The 26,798-nt window shown below is 40.9% G+C and overlaps 2 protein-coding genes across 7 annotated transcripts in view; both read right to left on the reverse strand.

Annotated features, from left to right (window-relative positions):
• Fam81a (family with sequence similarity 81 member A) overlaps nt 1–26,798 on the reverse strand; it is a 51,383-nt gene that overhangs the window by 23,774 nt on the left and 811 nt on the right. For 2 of the 6 annotated variants that reach the window (XM_048792937.1, XM_048792939.1), the window contains exons 2-3: nt 8,424–8,520; nt 6,962–7,235 (exon numbers count right to left, since the gene is read on the reverse strand). In XM_048792937.1, coding sequence (XP_048648894.1) covers nt 6,962–7,235; nt 8,424–8,443 — 294 coding nt within the window. In that variant the 5' untranslated portion in view covers nt 8,444–8,520. Of the gene's footprint in view, nt 1–6,961; nt 7,236–8,423; nt 8,522–26,527; nt 26,547–26,798 lie in introns of those variants that run through there. The other 4 variants (XM_048792935.1, XM_048792936.1, XM_048792938.1 and 1 more) reach the window with 3 other exon arrangements.
• On the reverse strand, nt 11,441–11,994 carry LOC107137787 (keratinocyte-associated protein 2-like). The gene is given in 2 exon segments (XM_015480234.2): nt 11,441–11,941; nt 11,944–11,994. Coding segments are annotated over 2 exon segments (489 nt in total). The 5' UTR covers nt 11,980–11,994; the 3' UTR covers nt 11,441–11,488.

Below are 26,798 nucleotides of genomic sequence, written 5' to 3' on the forward strand. Positions count from 1 at the left end.
TTCCTTTTTTGTGTATTTCCCACAATGGACATACATTACTTTATAACCAGTATAAAAGAATGCATTTTGTTTAATGCTTAGAAATAAGAAAAAAGACCATTTATCTTTCAGAATTCTTATGCAGGTGAATAAGGTATTGTATTAGAAGTGCTTTGAAGAACACAGAAAAGAATTCTATCTGAACTTAACATAGTATGCATATTACTGAAAAGCTACATGAAAACAGAAGGCACTGCAGAGCTTACTATTTAACAGAATTTGAGAATGAAGCCTTAGAAAAACAATCCCTCTGTAAAATCAGTGATGTGCCCTAACTTGTCATTTTGGAGAAATTTATCATCATGATGCATTTACTTTAAAAAGGTTATCCTTAAGTAAATCATCAATTCTCCATTACTGTCAGTTCAAGAAATTTTTTGTCGGCCTACTACATTCAGAGCACCAGGCATAATTTCAGGGAGCTCATTTGCAGCAGAAAAGCCTACAGGGTGGGTGAGTTCACAACCAAGTCCATCCAGTAAACATGAGTCGCACACACACAGAGAAGAGGCCAGGCACCTTGGAAGAGGGACCTTCTGCTGTTTTTTTGTTTTTGTTTTTGTTTTGTTTTGTTTTTGTTGTTATTGTTGTTTTTAAGTTATGGCCTATCATTACAGAACCTCCCTTCCCAAAGACAGCATGGAACAGGACTCCTGTGTCAGGCTCTATAAGGCTGTCTATACAGAGGTGTTGACAACCCATGCCCTGGGATCTCCAAGCCATTAGCCAGGCTGGTGCTGCCTAGGAACAACCAAGAAAGAAAGAGCTCTCCATATTTCTCCTTATCCAGCTCTGCCTAGATTGATAAGGATTTGGAAATAAAAGTATAACTCCAACATCACTAGAGAAAGACCCAACTGCTCAGGGCAGAGCCTTGCAAAGTAGGACCTCCCTCCCTGGCTCCTCATCTCCACACTGAGGCTTGCAACTCCCCAGAATTCCAGCCCCTGTACCAAATGGCCTTCTTGGTATTCATTTCCACTTGGGTATTCAGTGGGCCCCTAAAAGATGCCAAGTCCCAAATAGACTCCAACGTGCAGGAAGTCCTGCCATTTCTACCTCCAAAATAAGTCCAGAATCCACCCACTTCTCTCCACATCTACACTGACTCTCCTAATTCAAGCTGCCATCACATGTTCCTTGAACTTCTGCAGGAGACACAACCCAACTCCCTGCTTCTGTTCTTGCTCCCAGATGACCCCTTCATCTCACAGTAACCAGAGTGCTCCTTCCTGAAACATTAATCAGTCTGTAAGTCCCACAAGGGCAAGGGCTTTTATCTGTTTTGTTTACTAATGTATTGCCAGCACCATATGTGTGAGTGAATTATTTAAAGTTCTTGGCTTAAAACTAAATAATAAAGCCAGGCACAGTGGCGTGTGCCTGTAATCCCAGCTACTTGGAAGGCTGAGGCAGAAGAATTGGGGTTTCAAAGTCAGCCTGGGCAACTTAAAAGACCCCCATCTAGAAAGAAGGAAAGAAGGAAACTTAACATCTTCCCACATCCAACCCCCAAACTTCTTATTAAGAGCCTTCAAGCCTTCTGACTGGCCCTTTCCCTCCACTCACGGTACTCAGGTCCCTTGCTCCTCTCTGCTCAGACACACCAAGTTCTTCCCTGACTATGGCCTTCTTTCTCTCTGAAATGATCTCCCCATTGTCTGTTCCACCTTTGCTGGCCTGACCCCTTTGCCATTCCAGTCTCACTTCATGGTCACCTTACCATCCTTCCGTCCTTTCTAAACAGCCCACAATTACCCACCATTATATTATCTTATCAGACCATTGACATGGGCTGATGTTACCTTGGTTTCTCAGTTTTTACTCCCTGTACACACACTAGAATGTGGAGTAGGGCTAAGGGAAAGGACCTTGCATGCTTGGGTAAGTACGTAGTCCCTGTCACCTTTAACAGTGCCTGGCTCACCCTGGGTAACTGAGAAATTTAGCAATTAATTTAATGCCATGATATAGAATCTGGCCTTTCAAGTTGAAGGTTCAGAGACTATCTCTAGCTTGTACCAGAGGTGACCACACACCCTCAAAGATGAACTCAGACAAGCTAAGATGTACTAGAGATGAGGCAGATACCAAATACCAACTTATTTACACTGGAAAATTTCCATCACCAGAACTGAATGAATATTCAAAGTCCACTCAATTCATTGTCTTCTTTCCCTTGACTCAAGTCAAATCTAGTGGGTAAAGTTAAAATGAATTTGGGTGATAATCAAAATCACCAAAATCCCTCTGCTGAATACAGGGGCCAGATCTCAGCAGCATGCTTTCCAAATAGCCTTTCTAGATTCCATATTTAGGTACAATACATGAAATTCAGTAGTCAAAATTTCCTCCTCACTGGCAGTGCTGGGTACACACTGAGCCAAGCTCCTCTGCGGTCCAACTGCACAGTAGCATCATTTTTACCTTGACATGTTAATGACATCCCACACTGCACTCATCGCATAAACTCAGAAAACTCTTCAGTAGTTCATTTGCAAATTGTTAAACTACCAAACTTTACATGACCTGTTCAGTTAGAGGAGGGCTTGGTATAGTTTTCCATAACCCCACTAGGTCAAAGCCAGAAAGCCAAGCCAGCAGGACACCATGAGGTCTGAGCACATGAAAACCAGGGGTAGGTCTCCATATTCTAACCACAAGGCCCCACTGCCTGGTTCCCCAAAGGCCAAAGACACAATTAAACCTCTAAGGGGACACAGGGGGATACAAACTACTTCCCAAGCCATCAAGTTGGCACAGAAGGGAAAGCTTACCACTCAAAAAGGGACTATAGACTACTTACCAGAACTTGGCTTCTGGGGATGATGGTGCTTAAACCAAAGACAGTATAGATAATCCAGACATGTATAATTCATAGTGACTACATCACCTCTTCTAAATTTATAATGACAATGATAATTTGTGGAAAGTCTTGGGGGAATAAATAATTGATGACATACAATTATGTACAAGGCAAAATGCTAATGGAGATCATGGGCGGGGATGTATTAAAACAATAGAGTCTTCCACCCAGCACTTATTAAGCACCTACTATGAGCTAGTGTACAAGAGTCATCTGTTTTCACATTGGAATCTGCACATGAAATATGAGCAATGATTATGGGGTTCTAGAAGGGCAAAAGACCCTGGAGCCTTTAATTGTGAAACACTGATTAAGCTCTTACTGTGTGTTGAACACCATGGTACACACTAAAAATAGAAAAATTAAGACTCTGTTCTAGCTCTTGAAGATCATGCAGGCTAGTGGCTTGACAACATATTTTACTCTTTTTCTAGTGTACAACTGTATTCAGAGCCATGTGATAGAAAAATCTTAAAGACTTATCTAGGTACATTTACCCAGATGCAGATTTAATATCTCTCAATTTGATCGGCCCTGTCAGAGAGCCTAGAGTGAGCTCTGTATATTAAGAATGGTTTTTACTTTAATTTTGTAATGCAAAATCACCTGCAGGATGATTCTTAGAAAACAAATGTCCAGTAAAATTTTACTGAGTGAACTGAAAAACAAGTAGAAGCCAGTAATAAAAACAACAAAATGCCAGGCAATTTTCAGAAGAAATTCAGAATCTATAGATAAAAAAGACACTTTTCACATCACTGAAATATAATTTAAAGCTGGTCATGGTGACACATGCCTGTGATTCCAGCTACTCAAGAGGCTGAGTCAGTAGGATTGCAAGTTCAAGGGCAGACTGGGCAACTCTGTGAAATACTATTTCAAAATAAAACATAAAAAGGGCTGGGAATGTGGTTCAGTGTAGAACCCCTGGGTTCAATTCCCAGTACCCTCGCCCCACCCAAACACACAAAAGAATGAAATACAGTTGGAATATTGTCACATTTATAGTTTTAAAAATTCAACTATCATCTTTTATATAATACCCACCCTCCCAATTTTTATACTACTTATATATAAGGACTTCTTAAAATTTTTACCCTATATTACAGTTATAGACTATGATTATGGATACAACTTGTATCCCCCAAAATGCATACATTGAAATCCCCACTACTGCAATGGTATTAGGAGGTGGGATTTGGGAGACTTTGGGGAGTACTTAGGTAATAAGGGTAGAGCCCTCATGTGTGGGATTAGTGCCCTTAAAAAAGGAGACCCAAAATCTTGCTTCTGCTCTTGCTCTCTGCCCCATGAGGACACAAGAAAAGAGCCACCCACAAACCAGGAAACACCCTCTCAGATCTGCTTCCCAGTCTCTAAAACTGCAGGAGATATAGTTCTGTTATTTAAGCCACCCAGACTAATTTGTCATGATTTCATTTTGATGAAGTTTGGCTACAGTATAGCAATTCTTATGTTTCATGAAGCATTCTAATTTTGGTTATGTTTGGGTAGACATGCCTAAGTTCATAATATACACAAGTACATATAATTAGGGCTTCATAGCAGTCTTACACTTCTAAACTTTCTTGCTGTTACTTTACTATGATATGTAGTTATTGCCAGTTATAAAAAAAGTAAACACTCACATGGCCAAAGTAAATTTTTTGTCAGAATTAGATTTTACTCAGTTTTCCCTCTCTACAACAGAAATCATATTTTCATTTGCAAAATTTGCATACTCTAAAAATAAATGGAAATGGAAAAAAGTGCTGTCTGGGTGAGGAAGGCATAATCAGTATATAAAATGTGTTTCAGATGTTGGAAAAATGGCAAAATTGCAATTACTTTAAAACTCAGTGCATTGTAAATGGTTCAAAAAATTGTCTTAAAGAAATATGTTTGGGGAGAAATAATTAGCAAAGCATAAAATGATTGATGATATATCTGCTACTGATCCCAGTTCAAGTGAACTCTCATCAACAGAATGATGAGGCCAGGGAGAACTAGTGAGAACCACAGCTGGAATTACCTAGTTTCATGAACAACTCTCTGGAGGGTCAAATCCTCGGAAAGCAGAGAATGGCTACAGCGGCCATCCTGTCACATTTGAGAGTTGGTTACATAAGATCAGGGTTCCAGAACAGCTCCCATGAGGAAAAGAAGAAAAGGGAAAGGAACATATTTTTGGAGCTTTGAATCCCCTGGGTTTAGTCCCAGAACTGCCACTAAATGGTTTTGAGACTTGAGGCCACTTCAACTGGGCCTATCCTGAAAAGGATGCACTTTGTAGAGATGATCCAAGAGTCTCTACTAGGAAATCTACAACTGCCTTCACTCTCAATTGGGTGTTTATTCACTAATACTCATTTGCTATGATTTAAATCATGGTGTCCCCTCCAAAATTCATGTTGAGACTCTGTCCCCACTGTGGTAGCATTAAGAGGTAGGGATGCACCATGGTACACACCTATAATCTCAGAGACTCAGGAGGCTGGATAATTGCAAGTTCAAAGCCAGCCTAGGGAACTCAGCAAGATCATCTCAAAATGAAATTTTTAAAGGGTTGGGGTATACCATGCTTGAGGCCCTGGGTTCAATCCCCAGAACTGAAAAAAAAAAACATACACACACAATATGGGTGAGGCTATGTAGAAACTGGAACACCCCCCACACATTACTAGTGGGATTATAAATGGTATAGTCACTTTAGAAAATTGTTTGGCTATGCTTTGAAAAGTTAAACATACATCTTATAGTGATAAAAGATCCAGCAATTCTACTCTTAGTAATTTACTCAAAAGAAATGAAAACTTTTCCATATCAAAGACTTGTACACAAATACTTATAGCAACTTTACTGGTAGTAACTAAAAATTGGAAACAATCCAAATATCTATCAATTAATGAATGGATAAACAGAAAGTGGTACATCTAAACAATAGAATACTACTCTGACATCAAAAAGAACATGACACATGTGAGGATATGTGTGAACTTCAAAAGTATTATGCTCAGTGAAAGAAGGCAGATGCAAAAGACTTCATATGGTATAATTTCATTTATATGAAATGTACAGAAAAGACACATTTATAATTATAGAAAGTGGATAAGCCCTGAGCTGGGGTAGAAATAGGGCTTGTATGAATTTTGGTAGGTGAGGGTAATGTCATAAAACAGAACTGTGCTGACAGTTGCACATTTCAATAATATACTAAAAGTTATTTAATTGTACACCTACAATGGGTGTTTTTTGTGGTATTTAAATTATACCTCAATAAAACTGTTTAATAACAACACAAATCTGACAATGGAAAAAAGGTGGAGGCTTAATTTCAGAAAACACCATTAATGTACAATCCCCATAAGAAGAAACAAAGATTCTCCTTAATTTAGCCATATACATTTATTCCTATATTTAATAATTACATGTGAAGCCTATTACCATTATGTAGCGATAGAAACCCAGGCCCTAAATGATCTAAGTTTTCTGAACTAAATTGTATGGTCTCTGTGACTGCCCAAAAAATAGCAGTAAACCTTTAAATTCTACAAATAAACAATATTGGCTTTTTTATGGGGCCCATTTCAGAGCAAAATAGAGCAATAAAGGAGAGTCTGAGAAGCAATCCAAATACCTAAGCTCTCTGAATAATAAATTGCATAATATATAATCATTATGGCCTAGAAACATCTAATCTGGAGTAGCAAAGGCTGACCTAGTAATTGATTTAATAGCTATCTTCACAGGTATGAGGGTTTTACAAGGAAACTTTTTGACTAGTTCTCTCTCCCCATTGAAAGCCAAACAAAACAAAGTGATTTAATAAACAGCAAGGCAATTTTGGAATAAACACAAATAACACTGACAGAAACTGCTATCAAATACTGGAATAACTTTAATTAGGATATTTGTGCAAGCTGTTTCCTTGGCGATCATTACAGTCAAGACAGACAGCTTAGGCCTACGTGCACACTGCCTGAGAGGTGGGAATTAGAGTTGGGTGATGATAAGGATCAATTGGGACACAGGCCACATGACTTGCACACACCTTACCTCAATGTCCCGATTAAGTTGTTTTACTATGGCAGTTATGTTCCTGATGTGCTCCTCCAAGAAAAGCCTGGCCAGGCGGTCACCACCCCCTTTGTTTTGCATTTTCTGCAAACTGCTGACAATATCGTCTTTAATCCGGAAAGCATGCTCCACCAGGGCAGCGGTGGTTTTCTCATGGCAGAGGATCCTGTCTTCTAGTTGCTCCACGAGGCTTACAGAGGAGTAGGGTGCCATGGTCAGGGACTGGCTGTGTCGGGGCATGGTTCTCACTCGCCTGCAGAAGGAAACCACAGGATGGGGGTGGCTCATTGGGAAAATATAATTCTTAAAGCCAGATTCAAGACTTCACAGAGAAAGAAATACATACTGCCTACCCCTACAAGGTAAATAGGGTTTGAGGCAAGGTTTCTGCCCCGAAGAGTTTCCTCCATTAACCAGACAGGATCTTGAGATAATTGTGCTCACAGGCTTAGGCTCTATGACCTCTAAGATCAAGAGGCTGGCAGAACCGGGCAGAGTGGTATCCCCAGCTCAAGTTGTGAAATCAAGATCCAGCTGACTAACACAGTCTCCTGACAGGATCTCCTCCCCAGCCCTCCCCCTGAAGCAATGGTTACAAAGTCAAATGCCTACAGGGGTCAGGCAGGTGATATAAATGAGTGAAGCATGCCATGCATGGTGCAATAGGGAGTGATGGGGACTTTGGAGAACTCGACAGGGCATTTCCCAGCTAAAAGGGAGCCACAATTCTGCTCCTCCTATAAATGATCATCTGGGAACGCAGGTCCATCTTTTCAGATTATTTGGTATTTTCAAATGAGCCAGAAAATTCAGACTTGTATGTGAAACTGCCCTATTTTTAAAAGTTGACAACTCATTAAAAAGCATTTAAGATCATGCAGTCCATGCAATGTATTTCCAAGAGCCAATTTTGTCATGTAGGCCCCCAATTTTTTATTTAAAAAGGTAAAAAGGACCAGGCTTGGTGGCATGCACCTATGATTCTAGTGACTTAGGAGGCAGGAGAATGTCAAGTTCAAGGGCAGCCTTGGCAACTGAGTGAAACTCTGTCTTAAAGTAAATAATAAAAAGTATTGAGGATATAGCTCAGTGGTAGAGCATCCCTAGGCTCAATCCCCAGTATGTATAAATTAATCATCAATCAATCAAATTAATTAATTAAATAACAGAGACATTAACCTCAAGCCTCCAGAGTTATATTTCACTATTGATAGAAAGTTTAATCCTACTATAGGGAAACTATGAAATCTCCACCTCTTGGGGTCATGGAGTGGTCCATGGTATCCAATAAACTGGAAACCAGGAGTGGGGACACTATAATACTTCTCTTGCCCTTGGACAAAACTATTCTTGGATAATGCAACAGCCACAAAGCTTCACTTATAAAGACCATCACACCCACTAGCAGCCCTCATGGGATTGGTGTAAAGGAAAAGTATACCTTAGATGCATATTTTCCATATATTATACCTTTCCTCGGTGACAAGATTAGGAAATACAGTGTTCCGTTGGGCCATTTTCTATTTAATAATTCACATCTGTTGAAAAAACAAGCACTAAATTATTTAACAGTTTATATCTGGAACTTTAAGTGACCTCAAAGTTTATTATGAAATTAGTACTAAGTGGCTCATAAATTATGCTGACACACTGATCAGTTCTATTATTGGATGGCTGTATCTCATAAATGAAATAAACAGTAAATGTTTCCAAATAAGGAGAAAAGAACTTAGCAAAATCAACATGCTTCTGAAGTTAATACTACAAAACTTTGCTGAACCAATCAACACAGACTGTCAAATGGAGTTTCCAGAAGTTTCCTAATCCCACACCTATATCTCAAGTTGAAAAACCACTTTTCCAAGCCAGGCACAGTGGCACACGCCTATCATCCCAGTAACTGAAGATGCTGAAGCTGGAGGACACAAGTTTGAAATCAGCCTCAACAATTTAGTGAGATCCTGTCAAAATAAAAAGATACAAAGAGGTGAGATATATTTCAATGGTACAGCACCCCTGAGTTCAATCCCCAGTACCACAAACATACAAACAAAAAGCCACTTTTCAGAAAGAAGAAAGAAGAAGGCAGTTTCTTTTTCTTTTCCTTTTTTTTTTTTTTTTGTACTAGGGATTGAACCTAAGGGAACTCTGCCACTGGGATTTATACCCGGCTCTTTTTGAGACAAGGTCTCACTAAATTGCCATGGTTGGTCTCAAATCTGTGATTCTCCTGCCTCAGCCTCCAGAGTCACAGGGATTATACCATGCCTGCTGGCAAGGTAATTTCTTTAATAGATTTTTTTTTCAATCTTATACTTCCCTGTAGAAATTTGCAGGAAACTACCTTAGTAAATTTGATCTCAGTAAGTTTCATGGCAATTAAGAATGCTTGTTTCTAAATCAAAAATAAAATAACTCATGATCAATGTGATATGATTTGGGAGAACTTAGCTATCCACTAACAGAATGAGAATAATATTCTTAATTAAAGCTGTAAAACGATAAGGTATAATCATACAGATTGCATCTAACACATAAGGAACATTTGATCATCACAACTCATTAGAAAATAGAGAGTTTTTAAAAGATTTCATTACTTCGGTTTCTTAGCTGTTAATTGGTTTAAAACAATGAATGCCTAGTAACTGGGATCTGACTCAGTCATTGTTCTCAGACACTGAATTCAGAAGGCATTTCTGATTGACACCATTGTTTTGGCATCATCTCTCTGGTGTTTTATTTTTAGGGTTTCAGAATGTGAACATTTTACTTTCATAGACAAAGAACTTCAAAATTTAAACAATTGTCATTTAAGAAGAAAAGTAATTCATGCCAAACAAGCTATGATGCCCAGGAGTTCTTAAGTGTCAAAGATAAGAATTGCTGCCATTTAGACTAAATAAAATTAGACTGGTATAAAGAATGCTATTATTCAGAATCATAGAATCGTTTACTTTTAAAATTATAAGACACCTTAGCTGAAATTTTCATTTACAGAGTAGCACCACTTAAGAAACATTTATGGTCCAGGCACAGTGGAGCATGCCCGTAATCCCAGTGACTCGGGAGGCTGAGGCAGCAGGATGGCAAGTTCAAAGCCAGGCTCAGCAACTTAAGGAGACTATAAGTAACTTAGTGAGACCCTGCCTCAGAATAAAAAATTAAAAGGGTGGGGGATGTGGCTCTGTGGTTAAATGCCCATGGTTTCAATCCATGGTACAAAAAAGAAGAAGAAAAGATACATTTATTAGCATCTGTTAAGTAGCCCAGCTAATGCAACCATAAAGCAGGGAGATAAATAATAACATGAACAAAAACACATGGGGAGGACAAAAAGAGAGGGGTGCATTTTTTCCTGGGGGGCAGCCAGGTCAGGGAAGAACTGATGCGAATGAGCAGGATTTCCCAGAGTAGGGAACAGAGAGATGATCCCAAGCGTCTCTCCTTGGCTTCCTAACACTGGCTCTCCTCCTCCACTCTCAGCTATGGCTAAACTGTTCTTCCAGCCTCACATCTGGCCGTACCTTACCACAGACACCTGCTCCTGTCAACATCCCCTCTGCCACCCCATCTGCAACTGTGCTTGCAACAGTCCTGTGCTCTGCAGGCATCACAGGTTCCTGTGCTCTCTGGAAAAGCCTTCCCATCCCTGTTTGCCTCAAGAACTCTTCTTCATTCTTTAAGAGCCTCCAGGCCCTCGTTGAAGAAAGTGTCTCTTTGTGTATTTCTCCAGCTCTCTACCTGTGTGTTCTACACTAATTATTGTATACCATTGGTTTTTAGCTGTTTAATAGGCTGCCTCTTCTATTAAACTGCACATATTTCAAACCTTAATAGGCATAGAACTGACCTAGAATATGCCAGACATGTTTGTTAATAAGCAAATGGCTACTGTTCCTGCATCAGAAATAGCAGCAATAAAGACATCTGAAAATATGCTTTAGTTAAAAAGTAGAGTTCTTTATGGAGATGGAATTTCAACAGTTAGAAACCCAGAAAGGATCTGTGAGTGAATGGACACTTTTGCTACCCCCCCACCCCTTGAAGTTCTTTTCATCCATTTGGAATTACCTGGCCTGTGCCACAGAAGCCCACCCACAGATCAACTTTCTGAAAAAGCAGTGTGTACACCACTACTTGTTGCAAACAGGTTTTCAGTAGCAAACCTTCCTTATAACCAGTGCTATGGCTCTAGCTCTATGACAGGAAGTTTCATGTGACACTGCTATCTACTCGGAATTGTGCCCTTTCGTGAACGTGGTGAGGATCTGTTCATCTGTTAGGTCACTTAATCGGTTAGTATCCTGATATTTTGCCAGAACAATGGGATCTATATTGCAGAGGAATAAGGGTTGATGATAAATATATCACTGAATCCAGTGACAAAAGTCTCCATTCACTCACAGATCCTTACTGAGTTTCTAACTGTTGGAATTCCATCTCCGTAAAGAACTCTACTTTTTTTTTTTTTTTTTACAAAGAATCAACTTTATTAGACATTTGTGGTTAGTTTCTCTTCTTGCCCTTGCCAGTGACTTTGGCTGGTGTGAGGACTGGAGCTGTGGCCTGGTACAGAGTAGAGGAGATCTTGTTGATGTAGTACAGACCAACCATGGAGAAGATGAAGCAGGTGGTGACACAGACTCGGTGGATGAGGCCAGATGCAAAGAGAGCCAAAAGGAGGCAGAGGAGGATCTCAGGGAAGATCTTTGCTTGGAATCCTTTGCCAAAGACCATATTCTCCAGATTATTGAAGGCTGTGAGAGAGAAGACGAAAAGGCCGGAGCCCAGCAGGCCCCCCTGGATGGTGAGCCACTCGGTGGAGGCCAGCTGGCAGCTGTACATCTGCATCCCTGCGAAGAGCAGCAGGGACAGGAGGGAGGACAGAGCCAGCGAGGTGCCGGTACCCACCACCATCATGCCCCAGCAGTGGGTCAGATCCGAGCCTCCGGCCAAGAAAGAGGAGAGCCGAACTGGGCGCGGTTAATTGTGCGCATAAGAACTCTACTTTTTAACTAAACCATATTTTCAGATGCCTGTATTGATGCCATTTCTGATGCAGGAACAGTAGCCATTTGCTTATTAACAAACATGTCTGGCATATTCTAGGTCAGTTCTATGCCTATTAAGGTTTGAAATGTGTGCAGTTTAATAGAAGAAGCAGCCTATTAAATAGCTAAAAACCAATGGTGTACAATAATTAGTGTAAAACACACAGGTAGAGAGCTGGAGAAATACACAAGAGACTTTCTACAACTGAGGCCTGGGGGCTCTTAAAGAATGAAGAGGAGTTCTCGAGGCATACACTGAATCCAATTTAATCAATACCTCCTCGAGCAGCATTTTCTTCCCCATTGTCAACTCTGGGTTATCTGCTGAGGTTATCATCTCCTGTGCATTTATAAACCTGATCACTGATACTGTGAGTGGTCCACAGCCTTACCAAGCAGGTCTATGTAGTGTGCTGTGCTGATTGTATCAGGTTCACTATTACAATAAATGATCTCCACTTTATGATTTGGGGGAAATTAGGGGATGGGACAGGTAGGTAAAGCAAAAAGAGAAGAAACGAAAAGCATAAGAAAGGCAAACTCATAATGCCCCAAATATGCAATCCATTCATAGAATTTGGAGGCTCACACAACAGTAAAGGGAAATGCTACTATCTAATCAAAAATTTTTTGTCAATATGAGGATTCTGTGAAAGAAGATGCATAAAGGCAGCATGTGTGTGTGTGTGTGTGTGTGTGTGTACATACTTATGAATATTTAATACCTCAATGACCAAAGAAGACATTATTGCCAACTACTATATTTTTACAAGTAATGTGACACTGGATAGAAATGCTATGGAAATATTCTAATGTAAAACAAGGATGAATTTAACCAATTAAAATGACAACTTGTACTGAAAACCTGAATATCAATCATGTAAAAATGTCGTTTTTCACTTCACTATTAAAATATAGTGCTGATATGCTATGCCAAGTGTCAGATTTTAAAAAATCGGCAATGAATTTATGAATAAAATGATCGTAATTTGGTAGTAGAAAAAAAAAAAAAGCCCATTTCCTTATAGTTAAAAATAGAGTGAGAGAGGGTGGGAGCAGCTGAAGGTGTGTGCAAGACAGGTGGGAGCCACTCTAACTCTGTCTGAGGTGCCTCTAGCCTGGGCTCCCCAGGGGCATGGGTTGGGGGGGTGTCCTGGGGAAGTGTAAGAACAGGGTGGGGAGGGCAAGCTCAGGAGCATCCAGGCGGGCAGAAGTCGGAGGAGGGCAGCACAGGAGCCAGGCCAGGAATCCAGGCACCTGGGATGGGATCCTGCCGGAGCAGGACTGGTCCCCGGAGCTGCTGCTCCCACTCTCCTCCTGCCCCCTCCAGCCCACCCTAGCTCCCTCCATCTCTCCTCCTGCCTCCTCTCTGTCCTTTCTTACTCTTTCGCTCCACTCACTTCCCTTTGCCCTCTCCCTTGCCTTCACTTCCATTTCTCTTCCTTCCACCACCACTTTTCCCTCCTCTCACTCGCCCTTTTCCTCACTACAGTCCCGCCTAGCTTTCAGTGGTGGAAAACACGGACAGTGTGCAGGGAAAGGCCCTGTGATCTGAGCAGGCTGGCCGTGCACACTCACCTAAGGCTTGACCTAGGTCAGGCACTCACGAAGTGTGTTTCTGAGCATTAGTCTAATTCATTCTCACAATCATTTATTCTATTTGACCGAAGGAAACAGCCCGACAAATGTTCAGCAACTGTCCAACATCCAGGTCAGGGAGGAGGAAGGCAGAGATTCGAACCCAGGGCCTTGACCTCCTCATCAGAGGGAAGCTGTGCGGGCCTCTAAGATAGTGTCTGGCCTTGCGCTTCTGGATAAACTTCCCAAAAAAGGCTGGTTCCTTCCCTGGCTAATGTCTCTTCTTGCACATCTGATAGAAAACATTTCTAATAAACTAGATGTGTTTTCTAATAAAACTTTTTAAATAAAACTTTATAAACTAGATTCTAGGAAACAGTATTCATTGGTATATTTAAAGAAATATTATACTGTTTTCTGTTTGGGGCTAATGGAAAATTGTTAAGAACCTACTATATAGCCTCCTTGTGGCCAAATCTGTCTTTTCTGGGTCCCAGTGTGCTGGGGTTACAGCTGGACTGAAGCAATGGTTACTTGGTGGTTGGGGAACCAGAGCACACACATGAAAAGAACAATTTGTAACATGTATTTTGTTTGAAGAAATTTGGAACATTTTGGAAAACACATCTTCTTGAACTAAAAAACAGGATTTTTCTGTGATTAATAAAATATTATTAAGATTCAGGGCCTACATAGACACATAAAGAATAAAGCGAAAGCTGACACTCAGAAATTGCTACTGTTGGGGCTGGGGATAGCTCAGCAGTAGAGCATTTGCCTGGCATGCCTGAGGCTCTGGGTTCAATTTCTAGTACCAATAAAGAAAAAAAAAAAGAGAAATTGCTGATGTTATAACAATTTACTTTTTTTAAAAAAATCTCTCTCAGGTACATATAATTTTCCTCTTAAAACAATGAAAGCATACTTCACACTATATGTGTACTCTGCATTTCCTAACTTGAACTGTTATGCCCATCTCTCGATGTTGATATAAAAAAGTACAGATCACTTTTTTGGGGAGGTGGGGGTGCTGGGTATTAAACCCAGGGACTCAGGCATGCTAAGCAATCACTCTACTACTGAGTTACTTCCCCAGCCCTATATCACTATTTCTAATAACGGCAAAATAGTCCCCCAAACAAATATATCATAATTGTTAGCCAGCTCCTTACTGATGGACATTTACACTGAAATACTGTTTATAATCATGATTTAGTTCAGCTTTTTGGCATGTTGTTTTCCTTCCCTTTGTTCTACAAAATGATTCAGGTATGTGGAAATAAATGGAGCAAAGTACAAGCTACATGCAAAATTCAAGTTAAGATGAGATGCTGCTAATGAAATCTGAAGAATCAAGAAGTGATAAGCCAGCTGATCTGTAAAAATGACATGGGAGACTGAAACAAGGCAAACACTCACGCTGGTTTCAATGTCTGTCTCGGGCTCTGTTCTGTTTGCTCAAAGAGGAGGAACTATATTGTCCAGAGTCATATCCCCAAAACCTGGCACATAGTAGCTGACCGACAAATGTTTGCTGGATGAGTGAATCTCAGGGACTCGTGTCTAAACTGAAGTAATTTAATAATGCTGGGTGTGATCAACTGAATTATACTTTGACCAGCAAATGAATATACAATAAGAAAGGGGATTGGGGGACAGGGTTGTGGCTCAGTAGTAGACCGCTTGCCTAGCATGCGTGAGGCACTGGGTTCAATCCCCCACACTACATAAAAATAAACAAATAAAGTAAAGGTAATGTGTCTGTCTACAACTAAAAAAATATTTTTTAAAAAAAAAGAAAGGGGATTGATACATACAGCATGTCTAGTCAAAACAAATTTTCTTCTTTTAATTTTTAATTTTTTAAATTTTTACTTTGAGATAGGGTCTTGCTATACTACCTAGACTAATCTCAAACTCCTGGATATAAATGATCCTCCTGCCTCAGTCTCCCAGGTAGCTGGACTATAGCATGCTACACTGCACTGGGTAATTTGAAGAGATAAACTGTTTCCAAGAACCTAAGAGTTCAGGGCAGCAGGAAGAACAATGGGCAGCTGTAGTTAGCTGCAATTCTGATACCAAATCACCTGGGATGTAGTTCTGTTCACTAGAAATAGAATAGCTATTTTATAATTTAATTTTTAAGTCATTTCACAAATTTCAAATGGATATCTTGCTTAAAATATATAAAAAGAAGACTGAAAACAACAAGAACTTTAACAAGTTTTTTTCGTACCATTCATACATACCTCTGTTCTGGCAGTGAAAGTAAATTACAAAATGAATCTAATTTACCACCAGAGAAAAATCACAAGAGATACCATTTCTTCCACTGCATTGGCAAAAATCATGTCTGATAAGATTAACTAATGACAAGAATCTACATGGAACAACAGCAACACCAGATGAAAATGAGAATTGGTATCACTCCTTTGGAAAGCAATGCTCAATATCTACTAAAGCTGAAGATGCAGAAATCCCATGACCCCAAAATTCTACTGCTGAGAACTACTCAAAAAACTTTACAAATATGTTCATAAGGACACATTTACAAGGATACTTAAGATAGTGTTGTTTCTTAACAATTATTTTATTTCTGATTAACATACATAAATTTTACATAGTAATGTGGTTCAGTGTGCTATTTCCATACATGCATATAGTGCTCACTAGTCAAATCCAACCTACTTTTCCCAGCCTGCTCTCTGAGATAGTGTTGTTTCTAATAGCAAAAAATGCATTTGGGAGCCAGATACCCATTATTAGGCCACTGGTGAACCTACTGACATATTCATGCAATGAAATAATAAAATAATAAACAGTATTGAAAATTAACTAATTAGATTTACAAGCCAAATTTGAAAGAATCTCACAAATACATGAAGTGAAAAAGGCAAATTAAAGAATGATATGGACACTATGGTGCCATCTTAAAATATATCAAAAATAAGCCAAATCTATAACAAGTAAAGAAGGTGAACATGGAAACAACCAATACCAAACCAGGGTTATGTTTTTTTCTGAGTTGGAGCTAGAGGGAATCAGCAGAATACTGAGGGAGTCGGATAAACAGACAGATGTTTTACTTCTTTTTTTAATATTTATTTTTTAGTTGTAGTTGAACACAATAACTTTATTTTATTTATTTATTTTATGTGGTGCTAAGGATTGAACCCAGGGCCTCGCACATGCTAGGCAAGTGCTCTAACGCCGAGCCACAACCCCAGTCCCAGATGTTTTACTTCTTAAGCTCAATTTTCTACTCTATCATTTAAAAATAAAGAAAATTACTTTTTCCATTTCCCACTTTAAAAAAATGACAAAATATGTAAATTTTTGTCACACTATTAGACTCTCCAGGACATGCCCAGAACTCAATCTTGCCCTACACATTCTAGGCCCACAAATGGAATTTCATGGCAATGGTAACTAATCTGCACTAAATCTCTACCCTTCAAGCATTTCATCCATACTTAATAATATGATATTAACTAGATGTTAATATTTCTATAAGTGGCTACAGGCTAAGTGTCTAGTAATAGAAGAGGAGCTAATTAGAGCATCAATGGCTATTTATCAAAGACATCTACAGCTATTTATCAATAGAATATCAATAGCTAATTAAAATTATGGTTATACAGACTATGAAGTAACATAGGAAATATTTATGTGCTAGTTATAATGCCAAGGTTTAAGACCAAAACAAATTGAATCTACAGTATTATATACAACCATAATCAGGGTCTGGAATCCCAAGCTTTGCTCCTTGGCATTGCAATTTAGGTGGTACAAATGTTTTAACTTACGTTTAAAGAATCCTACCAATTCTTTACCACCACTACCAATGCCACTATTGCCATACCCCACTTTCTTCTTCCTCTTCCCTTCCTTCTCCCCATGGTGAGAAGTCAACCAGATCCTAACCCAGCAGAGGTGTTTGGAGCAGGAGATCCAGGGCCAGAGCCAAGCAGTCATTGTCCTACTGTGTGCACAGAACACCAGCTATCTGCCTTCCCCCACTCCCCACACCAGCTCCTGTCCCTTTTCCAAGCATGGATGCTTTCATGGACTCATGCTACTTTTAATGCTATTTCCCTTTTCCCCCCCTCTCTTATACACCATTCCACTCTTCCCATGCCAAATTTCTGGAGTTTCCCCTGTGGTATGGGTAGTCAGTAACTGGCTATATCATTTGTTTTTGGTGAGAGCAGGAGGAGGACTGTGCAACTGAAGCCTAGATACCTACTTTGCAAGGCCAGTGTACCCAGCATGATGAAGCCAAAGGAAGGGCCACTGCTCACCACAGGAGCTTTAAGTACTCCAAATTGTGTACCAAGCAAACAAAAATGGCAAGTAAGCATAGCTACCTTCTTAACAGGCAGCTCATCTCCCCCCAACCCTGACTAGAAATTTGGAGAATAAATGAGCAATCCTGGATGAAATATCCTGTGTTTGCATAATCAGAGATGTAGAATGCATGATGGATGTGAGGTGGATCTAGGGAATTTTTTGGTAAGTCCTCAAGGCCATCCCTGGCCTCTAAGGTACTGGGTATCCTTACCAAAGGGTCTGTCTTCAGACAATATTAGACCAATGGCAGATGAAGCATCCATTCATCTGTTATACACTGATGCTTTTTCGAACTTACATTACCCAGCAACCCAGAAATCCCTCCACCATCTTGGAAAGGACAGGGCAGGAGTTCCACACTGGAAATTTATTATAGTAGTATCCTTGTAAATAGTGGAAAGAAATAAGACAAAATGTTAATCGTGGCACAGAATACATTTTTATTCTGCTCTTCCTTATTTTCAGAACTTTAATAAGTGGGGTACTTCTTGAGTAAAAGAATGGACCAATGAACAACAACAAATGCAGACAGTGCTCATTTAATGCTATCAAAACCAAGAAAAGGTCTGAAAGAGCTTACGGTTCAATTAAAACAACTGTGCTGTCAATTTTTACCTTCGCCTCATTCTCTTGTGGGCACATAATAAGGCTTGAGCCTGTCACCCTCAGCAAAGTCATGATTGCAGCCTGGATTGCCTGTAGAAGAAGATCTGGCATGTGGCACGGATACAGTGGTTCTGGAGTGCCACCAGCCAGCATTCTAAAAGCCTTAGTTCCAGGGAAAGTATGATCCCTCTACAGGGTCCCGGGGCACATATTCCCAATGTCCTTTGCAAAAATGACCTGATTCTACTTTGTAAGACTTGCTTTCTTTCCCCTCCACTCTGTTACATTCACAAAGGGAACTCCATTGGAGACAGAAAGATGAGAAGAGAATGTGTTTGATTCACAAAAATGGATTTCAAAATACTTAAAACATTTGCAATGGTCTTCCAGCCAGACCAGTGGTCACTGCATAACTGAAGGGATCCAGTAATCCTGCAACATACATGTGGCCTCTGCCACATACAGACAGGCTCACAAATGAACCCCCGGAGCCCAAAGAACAGCCATTGATGTTGCCTTAAGCCACTCTCCACAGCTTAGAATAATGTTAACATTTCTAGGAGAACCCCAGTAAAAACACGCTGGTTTTTGTTCTAATCTATTAATAACAGCTATTTTGAAATACTATTTAAATCTTCTATTGTTATTTGAACTTTTCATGGATTATGTCTCCCCAACTGAGCTGCTTCAGGGCAGCAGGGACCACATCCTATGTAAGCTGCAGAGTGCCTCTTCACAGATGCTCATAAATATGTGTTCATTTGCCTTTTTGTTTTTCTAATTTGGAAAGGCCCATCATTTTAATTATTTAGTTGCTCTGCTCAAATGACGTATCGATGGTTGACTCAAGGTGCCCCTCCAGCTGTGAATTTGGCAGACTGCTTGAGGTCACCCTGCAACGGGCACAGGCATACACACATGCACACACCCACACCAAAAAAGAAATGTCTTAATATTACTTTTATCAACAGCTATATTTGGCAACTTTTCTTTCTAGCATTACAGAAGACACATTACCAAATGTTAAAAAGGGAATCTGCCAAATGAAATAGCAAGAACAGAAAAAAATATTATTTAAAGCCGGCATAAACTCTCTACCTACTGAACTCTCTACCTACACCCCCAGATGCACCAGGGCTCACATGGGAGGGGAAGACACGACTTTGTGTTCTTGTGCAGGCAAAATGCTACTTGTGGCTTTGTGGAATCGCTGAGGGAAAAGCCAAGGGTGTGGGCTTGAACAAGGACCCTGCCCCAGCCTGTGCCCTTTCCTCACATGCAGAGGGAGTGGTGGCACTGCTCTGCCCCACATGGGAGACTCCAGGAGACTCTTTTATTTGGAGTAACAACTGGAGCGCAGCATATTAATTTTATAACTATTTAGAGAGAGCAGGGGAGGACTCTTGAGCTCTTCCACAGATAATTAAAAATGCAGGAAAAAAAAAAAAGAAATCTGAACTAAACAAAAAACAAGCTGAAGACACCAGGGGTTTCTGAATAACATCTTCCCGGTTAAACAATTTTAAGAATTCCATAATGCGAAAGCAACCCCCACACATTCTCTCCCACACAAACTCGCTCTTTATTGAAGCCACTCTGAGCTGCAGCAGCAGGATCTCTGCCTTCACCTCTGCAGTTCCTTGTCCAGGGAGGACGTCATCTCCATAGAAGCACTAGGGGTGGCGGAGCCCACCACCAGTCAGCAAGGGCAGACACACCCTGAGGAGGGACATCAGCAGTTCCCCACAACCTCAAACACTCATCATCCTAAAATCTGATTTTTAACTTCAAGAACAAATGTTGCTTTAGCAGAGACTAAAAAATTCAGGTCTTTTGAAGCTTGTCAAACAGCAAATTCCCAGTAACTTTCCTGGTGTTCCAGAAAGAGCTGATTATTTCTGAAACAAGTATTTGATGATCACCAATAACTACATCTTTAAAATAGTAAAGGGGTTGGGTGGTGCACTTGCTTAGCATGCTGAAAGACCTGCGTTATCCCCTGCACTGTAAAAAGTCAATAAAATACCAAGAACCACTGAGCCATGGAAAAGAATCAACAAAAGACAACTGAATAGTCACACACACACACACACACACACACACACACACACAAATTGAGTTTCCTATTTTTTCAAAAAAAATACCTGCTTTTATATTAAAAATTCATGGAACATAAAACCACATCTGATCAGACAAAAATGAAGTAACCAATGTAGGGAAATGGAGGAAACCGAAGCATTATTGACCAGAAGGAACAGGCAGGAAAAGTGAAAATAAGGAGGAAGAGGGGATGAGCAAGGGGAAGGCTGAGGAGAAGAGGCAGCACTGAGGGAGCCCGAGGAGGGACAGCAGGAGGCCAGACAATGCAAAGAACAGGTGGCTGGGGCTCCAAAGGGAAGACGCCTGAGAAACTACTCCTCTCACATTCAGCTGCTCATTTGGGGTGTGAAGAACTAGATGGGCCATATTTAATATGCTCTGTGAGGTTTGTCTACTCATTTTCTTAATCAAATATGCTCTTTCTTTGTCTTGACATAAACACAAAATTAAGACATCATCTGGGGAAATCATTTTTCCCACTTACAACATGGAAATACCCTCCCAAATTTTCCACCACTTTCCTCAAAGATCCTAGTTTGAACCAATGCTCATCTGACTCCAAGGGGAAGGCACGGGTCTGACATCCTTCATCAAGGACTGGATGGTAGTGGACAGCTCTACCATCACTGTGTGCGCTCACTTCATGATTTAACCAAATACTTTAGTCAAGTCAACAAACATTCATTGACACTCTTCAGCGCTGAACAAGACACAGTCCCTGCACTGCAAGAGCTTTGACTCAACGGGGAAATAGCAGTAGCAGACCACCAAGCAAGACTGGAGAAGCTGCTAAGTGCTCCAGGAACAAACCAGCCAAGGCTATGGAACAAAAGGATGGCTGGATCAGTTTGAACTATCAGGAAAAGCCTTTGAGGAGCAGGCATTTGAGTCGGATGTTCCAAGGGGTGGGCTAAGTGAACTCAGGGCAGCAAGGGGAAAGTTGAAGAGGGGACAAAGCAGAGGAAATACTGACTGGTGGAAATCAGCAGGTAAATAGTGGAGGTAAGGCTGGAAGAGTTGAGTGTGGCCCGTGTGCAAAGGCCCTCACTCCATGATTGCTAGAAACAGGAGACAGAGCAGGAACAGAAGGAAGAAACAAGTTGAGAGAGACTGCACCTCGCACTAGTTGACAACTGGATGTGGGAGAGGAAAGAAGAGCAGAAAGCTTAACCCCAAGGGAAGAGAATGTCAGCTCTAAATCATCAGCAAGGGCACCACAGGGCCACTCAGAAGAACACACATGCAAGCCCAAGTCAGTGACACCCTACAGCCAAGGGCAACAGCACATGTCTATAATCCCAGTGACTTGGGAGGCTGAGGCAGGAGGATCACAAGTTTGAGGCCAGCCTTAGCAATCTAGCAAGACCCTGTCCCAAAATAAAAAATAAAAGGGGATAGGGAAGTAGACCAGGGGTAGAACACTCTTAAGTTTAATTCTCAGTGCCTTAAAAAAAAAAAAAGGAGGAAAAGGGCATCCTACAAAATAACCAGCCTGTGCCCTTCAAAAGTGTCAAGGCCAAGGTCACAAAAAACAGAACAACTTGGGAAATATGCCTCTAACAACTAATGTAACAAGGATCCTGGATGGACTCCTGGACAGAATCTTTTTGGTTTTGGTTTTTCAGTTTTGAGATCTTTCTTCCCCTCTTTTTGTATAAAGGATGTTATTAGGACAATTGGTAACACCTGAATAAGGTCTGTAGCTTAAATAACAGGACTGAATCAATCTTAGTTTCCTGATTTTGACACTTGTTATACAAAAAATGACCTTTTTTAAGAAAGAAATATTCCCTTATGTATTTAGGAGGGTAAAGGTATATCATGTCTACATTACTCTGAAATGGTTCAAGGAAAAATTGTGACATCTGTATGTGTGTATACGGACACATATGTGATGTATATAGATTCCGAGAATGAGAGAATGTGATAGAGTAAGAAAGACTAAGCAAGTGTAGTACAAAGCTAATATTTATTGAATTTTGTTGAAAGGTATATCAGAATTACTTAAATTATTCTTGAAATGTTCCTGTAAATCTCAATTTTTTTCAAAGTAAACAATTAAGAGACAGGAAAAATGCTTATGGAAGCCAGATGACAGAACAGTCAGGCTTTCTGGTATTAAATTCTGAATGGAATTTGAGAGAAGGAGTTGAGGAGCTGAGCAAATCAGGGTTGAAAGCAGGGCTCTAAGGTCAGACTGATGCCAGAGTTCCTTTCCCAGATCTGCTCCCCAAAAGCATAGCCCCCACTTGGCTTATTCTACTCCCCTCTACTCCAGGATCCTCACTATATGACAGGACTAAAAAGAGCTGGCCACACAGAGACGGATGAAGCACTAAAGGGTAACACGGATGAACCAGGCTCCCAGGGCAGCACAGGGAAAGTGCCCACTCCTCTTGGCTATCAGGGGCTGGCAGTGAGATTGAAGGTGGGAGGCAGAAGGGAGGAGGCCAGGAAAGGAGGAGAAACAGTCAAGGACAGGGTCTCACCAAATCCCTACTCCTAGAGGCCAGAAGAAGAAAGGAACAAAGGACGTCTGAGTGGGACCTGGAGAGCCAGGCCTTAGAGACAGGGAAAAAGAGAAGCACAGAAGGAAGGCTGACACAGGCAGCAAAGGCAGGGGAGCAGGGCACCACCCAGGAGCTCTGGACAGCACAGGCTCAGATCTGCTGCCAAAACACCCCTGCTGGAGCCCTTCAGGGAGGAGATTCAACAGAAAGTAAGAGTGAAGCCATAAGAGACAAGTGGGCAGTCAAAGGAGAGAAACTTGAGGAGAGTTGGACAGGGCAACAGAGTAGAGGACTGTGCTGTCCTATATGCCAGCAAATAGCCCCATGTGACTACTCAAATTGTGTGGGGCAAGGGTGCTGGGGATGGAACACAGGGCCTCATGCACTCTGAACATGTGATCTACCAGTGAGCCCTACTCTCAGCCCCGTGGATGTAAATTTTCTTAAATTTAACCGAAATTACAAAGCAAGACCCATTTTGCAAGTTCAATAGTCACATATGGGTCAATGACTACCATGTGGACAATCCAGTATTTTCCCTCACCACTGAAAGTTTTATTGGATAGAGTGGGGACTCTGGCAGGATTTGTTATACGAAAGATGTCCTGAATACATGGTGTAGTGAGGGCTGGAGCAGAGGAAGGAGGGACCAAAATAAAAACAGAGAAAGGGAATAACAACTGGAAAAAATTCCCAAAAGGGGCAAGAAGGAAGGAACAAAGTCCAGAGAATGGACAGTGTGGTATATGTGGGTTAATCTTAGTGAAGGGACTTATAGACATTTTCTTCCATTGAGAAAGAGAAGATAAAGGACAGGGAGAAGCAGAGAAAAGTGTTCAGAGGTACTGAGGAGGGTGCAGTGGGAATTTACATTGAGGTAAGGACAGTAAACTAGAATGTAGACATCCTTAATCTTAACAGTAAAAAGGGGCTACTTCCTGAAACGGAAGTACCTCGAAGTTTAAGTAATGGAAAGATATGGCATTCAACCTCTAAATAGATGCAGACAGAGTTAATAAATGGTGCTTTTTTTTTTTTTTTTTTTGGTTTTGTTCATAGACAAGCAAGATCTCAGTGAAATTAGAACCAGCATAATTTGCAATGGTAACTAGTCTGAAGGTCTTTGTGATTTTTCTCCTGGATAACTTGGCAGGATGGGAGAAGAATATACAGATAACAAGGATGATTTTGGATTGAGGACTAGAATATGAGAAGCCCAAAACGTTAAGACAAAGGATTCTTGATTCCAGACAGAACTGAAATGGCTGGCTACCTATACATTCCAAGTGGAAAAATGGAGCCATGAGGGGCTGAAGCTTTGGAACAGCAAGCGATTTAGGGACCAGAGTCTTAAGTGATGGTTAAAATAGTGCACAGTGAGTGGCAGAAGTCCAAGTTTCAGCTCTTGAAGGTAGAAAAATTCCCAAGTCTAAATAGGTCCAAGATATTAGCAGTTGAAGTAGAATGAAAACTGAAGCCATAGAAGTTAATGTTGAAGAACTTCAAAGTCAATGAATTAAAAGAGCCTCAACGTATCCACAAAGTCACTAGCAAGAGACAAGACAGAGAAGGGAAAGAAGCTAGCTGCTCACACTGTTTCTTACTTTTTTGTGGCATCAAAGGAAGTGATTCCCAAACCTGAGTGAACATCAGAACCATCCAGGAAACTCTGTTTTCTCTCTCCCTCCCCAATCACTCCTCCTTCTTTTGGGGTTTGTTATTAAAATAAGGATCTTTTAGGTCTCACTCATCCTCATGATTCTAATATGGTATATTTAACAGAGTCTAACAAGCCAGGCTTTTCAAAATGTTCCAGGTAATTCTGAGGAGCCACCAGGTTTAAGATAAGAAAGAAACCAGAAAAAGGAAGGTACTGGGAAAACAGAACTACTTTTAAGAGAAGACTTGGTTGGGAATGAGGTGGCACTAAGAAGCAAGGGGAAGAACATCCCCTTCTGGTGCAATGGAGAGGACAGTAGAGAGGATTCTTCTGAGTGGAGTTGTTCATTCAGGCTCTGATGTGAGGGGAGAGAGAAAAGATAGGCTCAGCAAGAAAATAAAGAAGTATGGCTGCAGGGTGCAAGAAAAAAGACACTGAAAGGCAGTCTGGAGTCATACAGGTCAGTGCCCTGCAGAGAGAGGAAGACCAGTTTGCTATGAGGGTTCCAAGTACAATGAGATATAGTTCATTAAAGAGTTTGTAGGGTTTAGTGGTTGAATTTCTGAACAGTAAGGATTTTCCTGTTTGAATGCTATCAGATTTCTAAGATGCAAACCATTAAAGATTATTAAGCCCTCAGGTAAACAAGCTTGCAGAAGCTTATTTAATATTGACAACTTTATCTTCCTAACTCATATTTTTATACAGATAAAATCAAATTTGAATGACTATCAAGGGCATCCTTGAAGCAGAAAGTCAAAAGGGGCATGCATCCCAAGGGATCTGTGAGAGGAATCCAGAACACTTCTTCTTTCCCTCTCAGGAGAAGGTTTATGGAAGCAGAATATGGAAAGGGGCTTGAGTATCTTTTTTTAGTACTAACTAGCGCTAAAGTAAAAGAAGTACCACAGCCTATTTGGCAACCCCCTACACACACATACACACTTCATGACAGATACTATGCGCAAATCCTAGGAAAGGTTCTCAATAAAGAACATATTTACACTCACAGACCTCTTATCTAAAGAATAAGCTGCAAATGTTTGTCCCTGCTTCTGAGAGAGTTACAGCTCTGTGGATTCAAATAATTATTCTGATTACTCTTATGAAATAATTTCTAACACTGACATACAGATTTTAAGCTGAGGGTTTGCGCGTGCGCACTGTCACACACACGCACACACACAAAACCTCATGCACATTGAAGAAATGACTCACTTAATTTGCTGCTGCCTGCCACTACTGGGATTGATTTTACCTGTTCAAACACAAAGTTTTCTATTAGATCAACTTCAGGAAAGAAGTACTCCGGGAGCATTAATCCTGATTTTGTTCACCTTAGGGGTTTTAACCTGTGCATTTTAGCAAGCACTCTCTAGACCACGACTGCTTTCTCCATTACTAACCTTCCACTAAGCAATAACATTTCTTGCCGTTTTGGGAATCAATTAACAAAACCCCTAGTAAAATTAATATGGTTAAGCCTTGTATATATAGTACCCGCAAAACCGTACTTTGGGGCCCTTTCTCAGCTCACAGTACAATGGTACAACAACCCCATGAAACTGCAAAGAACCTGAGTCCTTCTTTTCAAAGATGAGAAAAAGAAAAGCCGCGAGGGAACAGAATGATTAACCTGCCCAAGGTCACTCAGCTCTGAGTAGTGGGACAGCTGACTCGCTCTTACCGGTAGCAATCTGTAGACCACCCCAGCGCCCCCAAACAGTCTCTCCCGGCCTGTTGGTTTGCTAGCATGCAACCCCCGCGAAAATGCAATGCCAGTTGCGCTCTGTGCCCAACTTCTCCCCTTCGCGTCAGCATGCAGTTAACCCTCTCGCCCGCAGCATGTCACATGGGCCACGCGCAGCTCTCTTTCTTCCCCATGCCTATCTACTAAGCTGGGGCCCCAAGGTCACCGGCGGTCCCAGGGAGCGCCCGCTGCCAGGACCCGGAGCGTG

Source organism: Marmota marmota, unplaced genomic scaffold (assembly GCF_001458135.2).
Source record: "Marmota marmota marmota unplaced genomic scaffold, marMar, whole genome shotgun sequence".
Classification (NCBI taxonomy): Eukaryota; Metazoa; Chordata; class Mammalia; order Rodentia; family Sciuridae; genus Marmota; species Marmota marmota.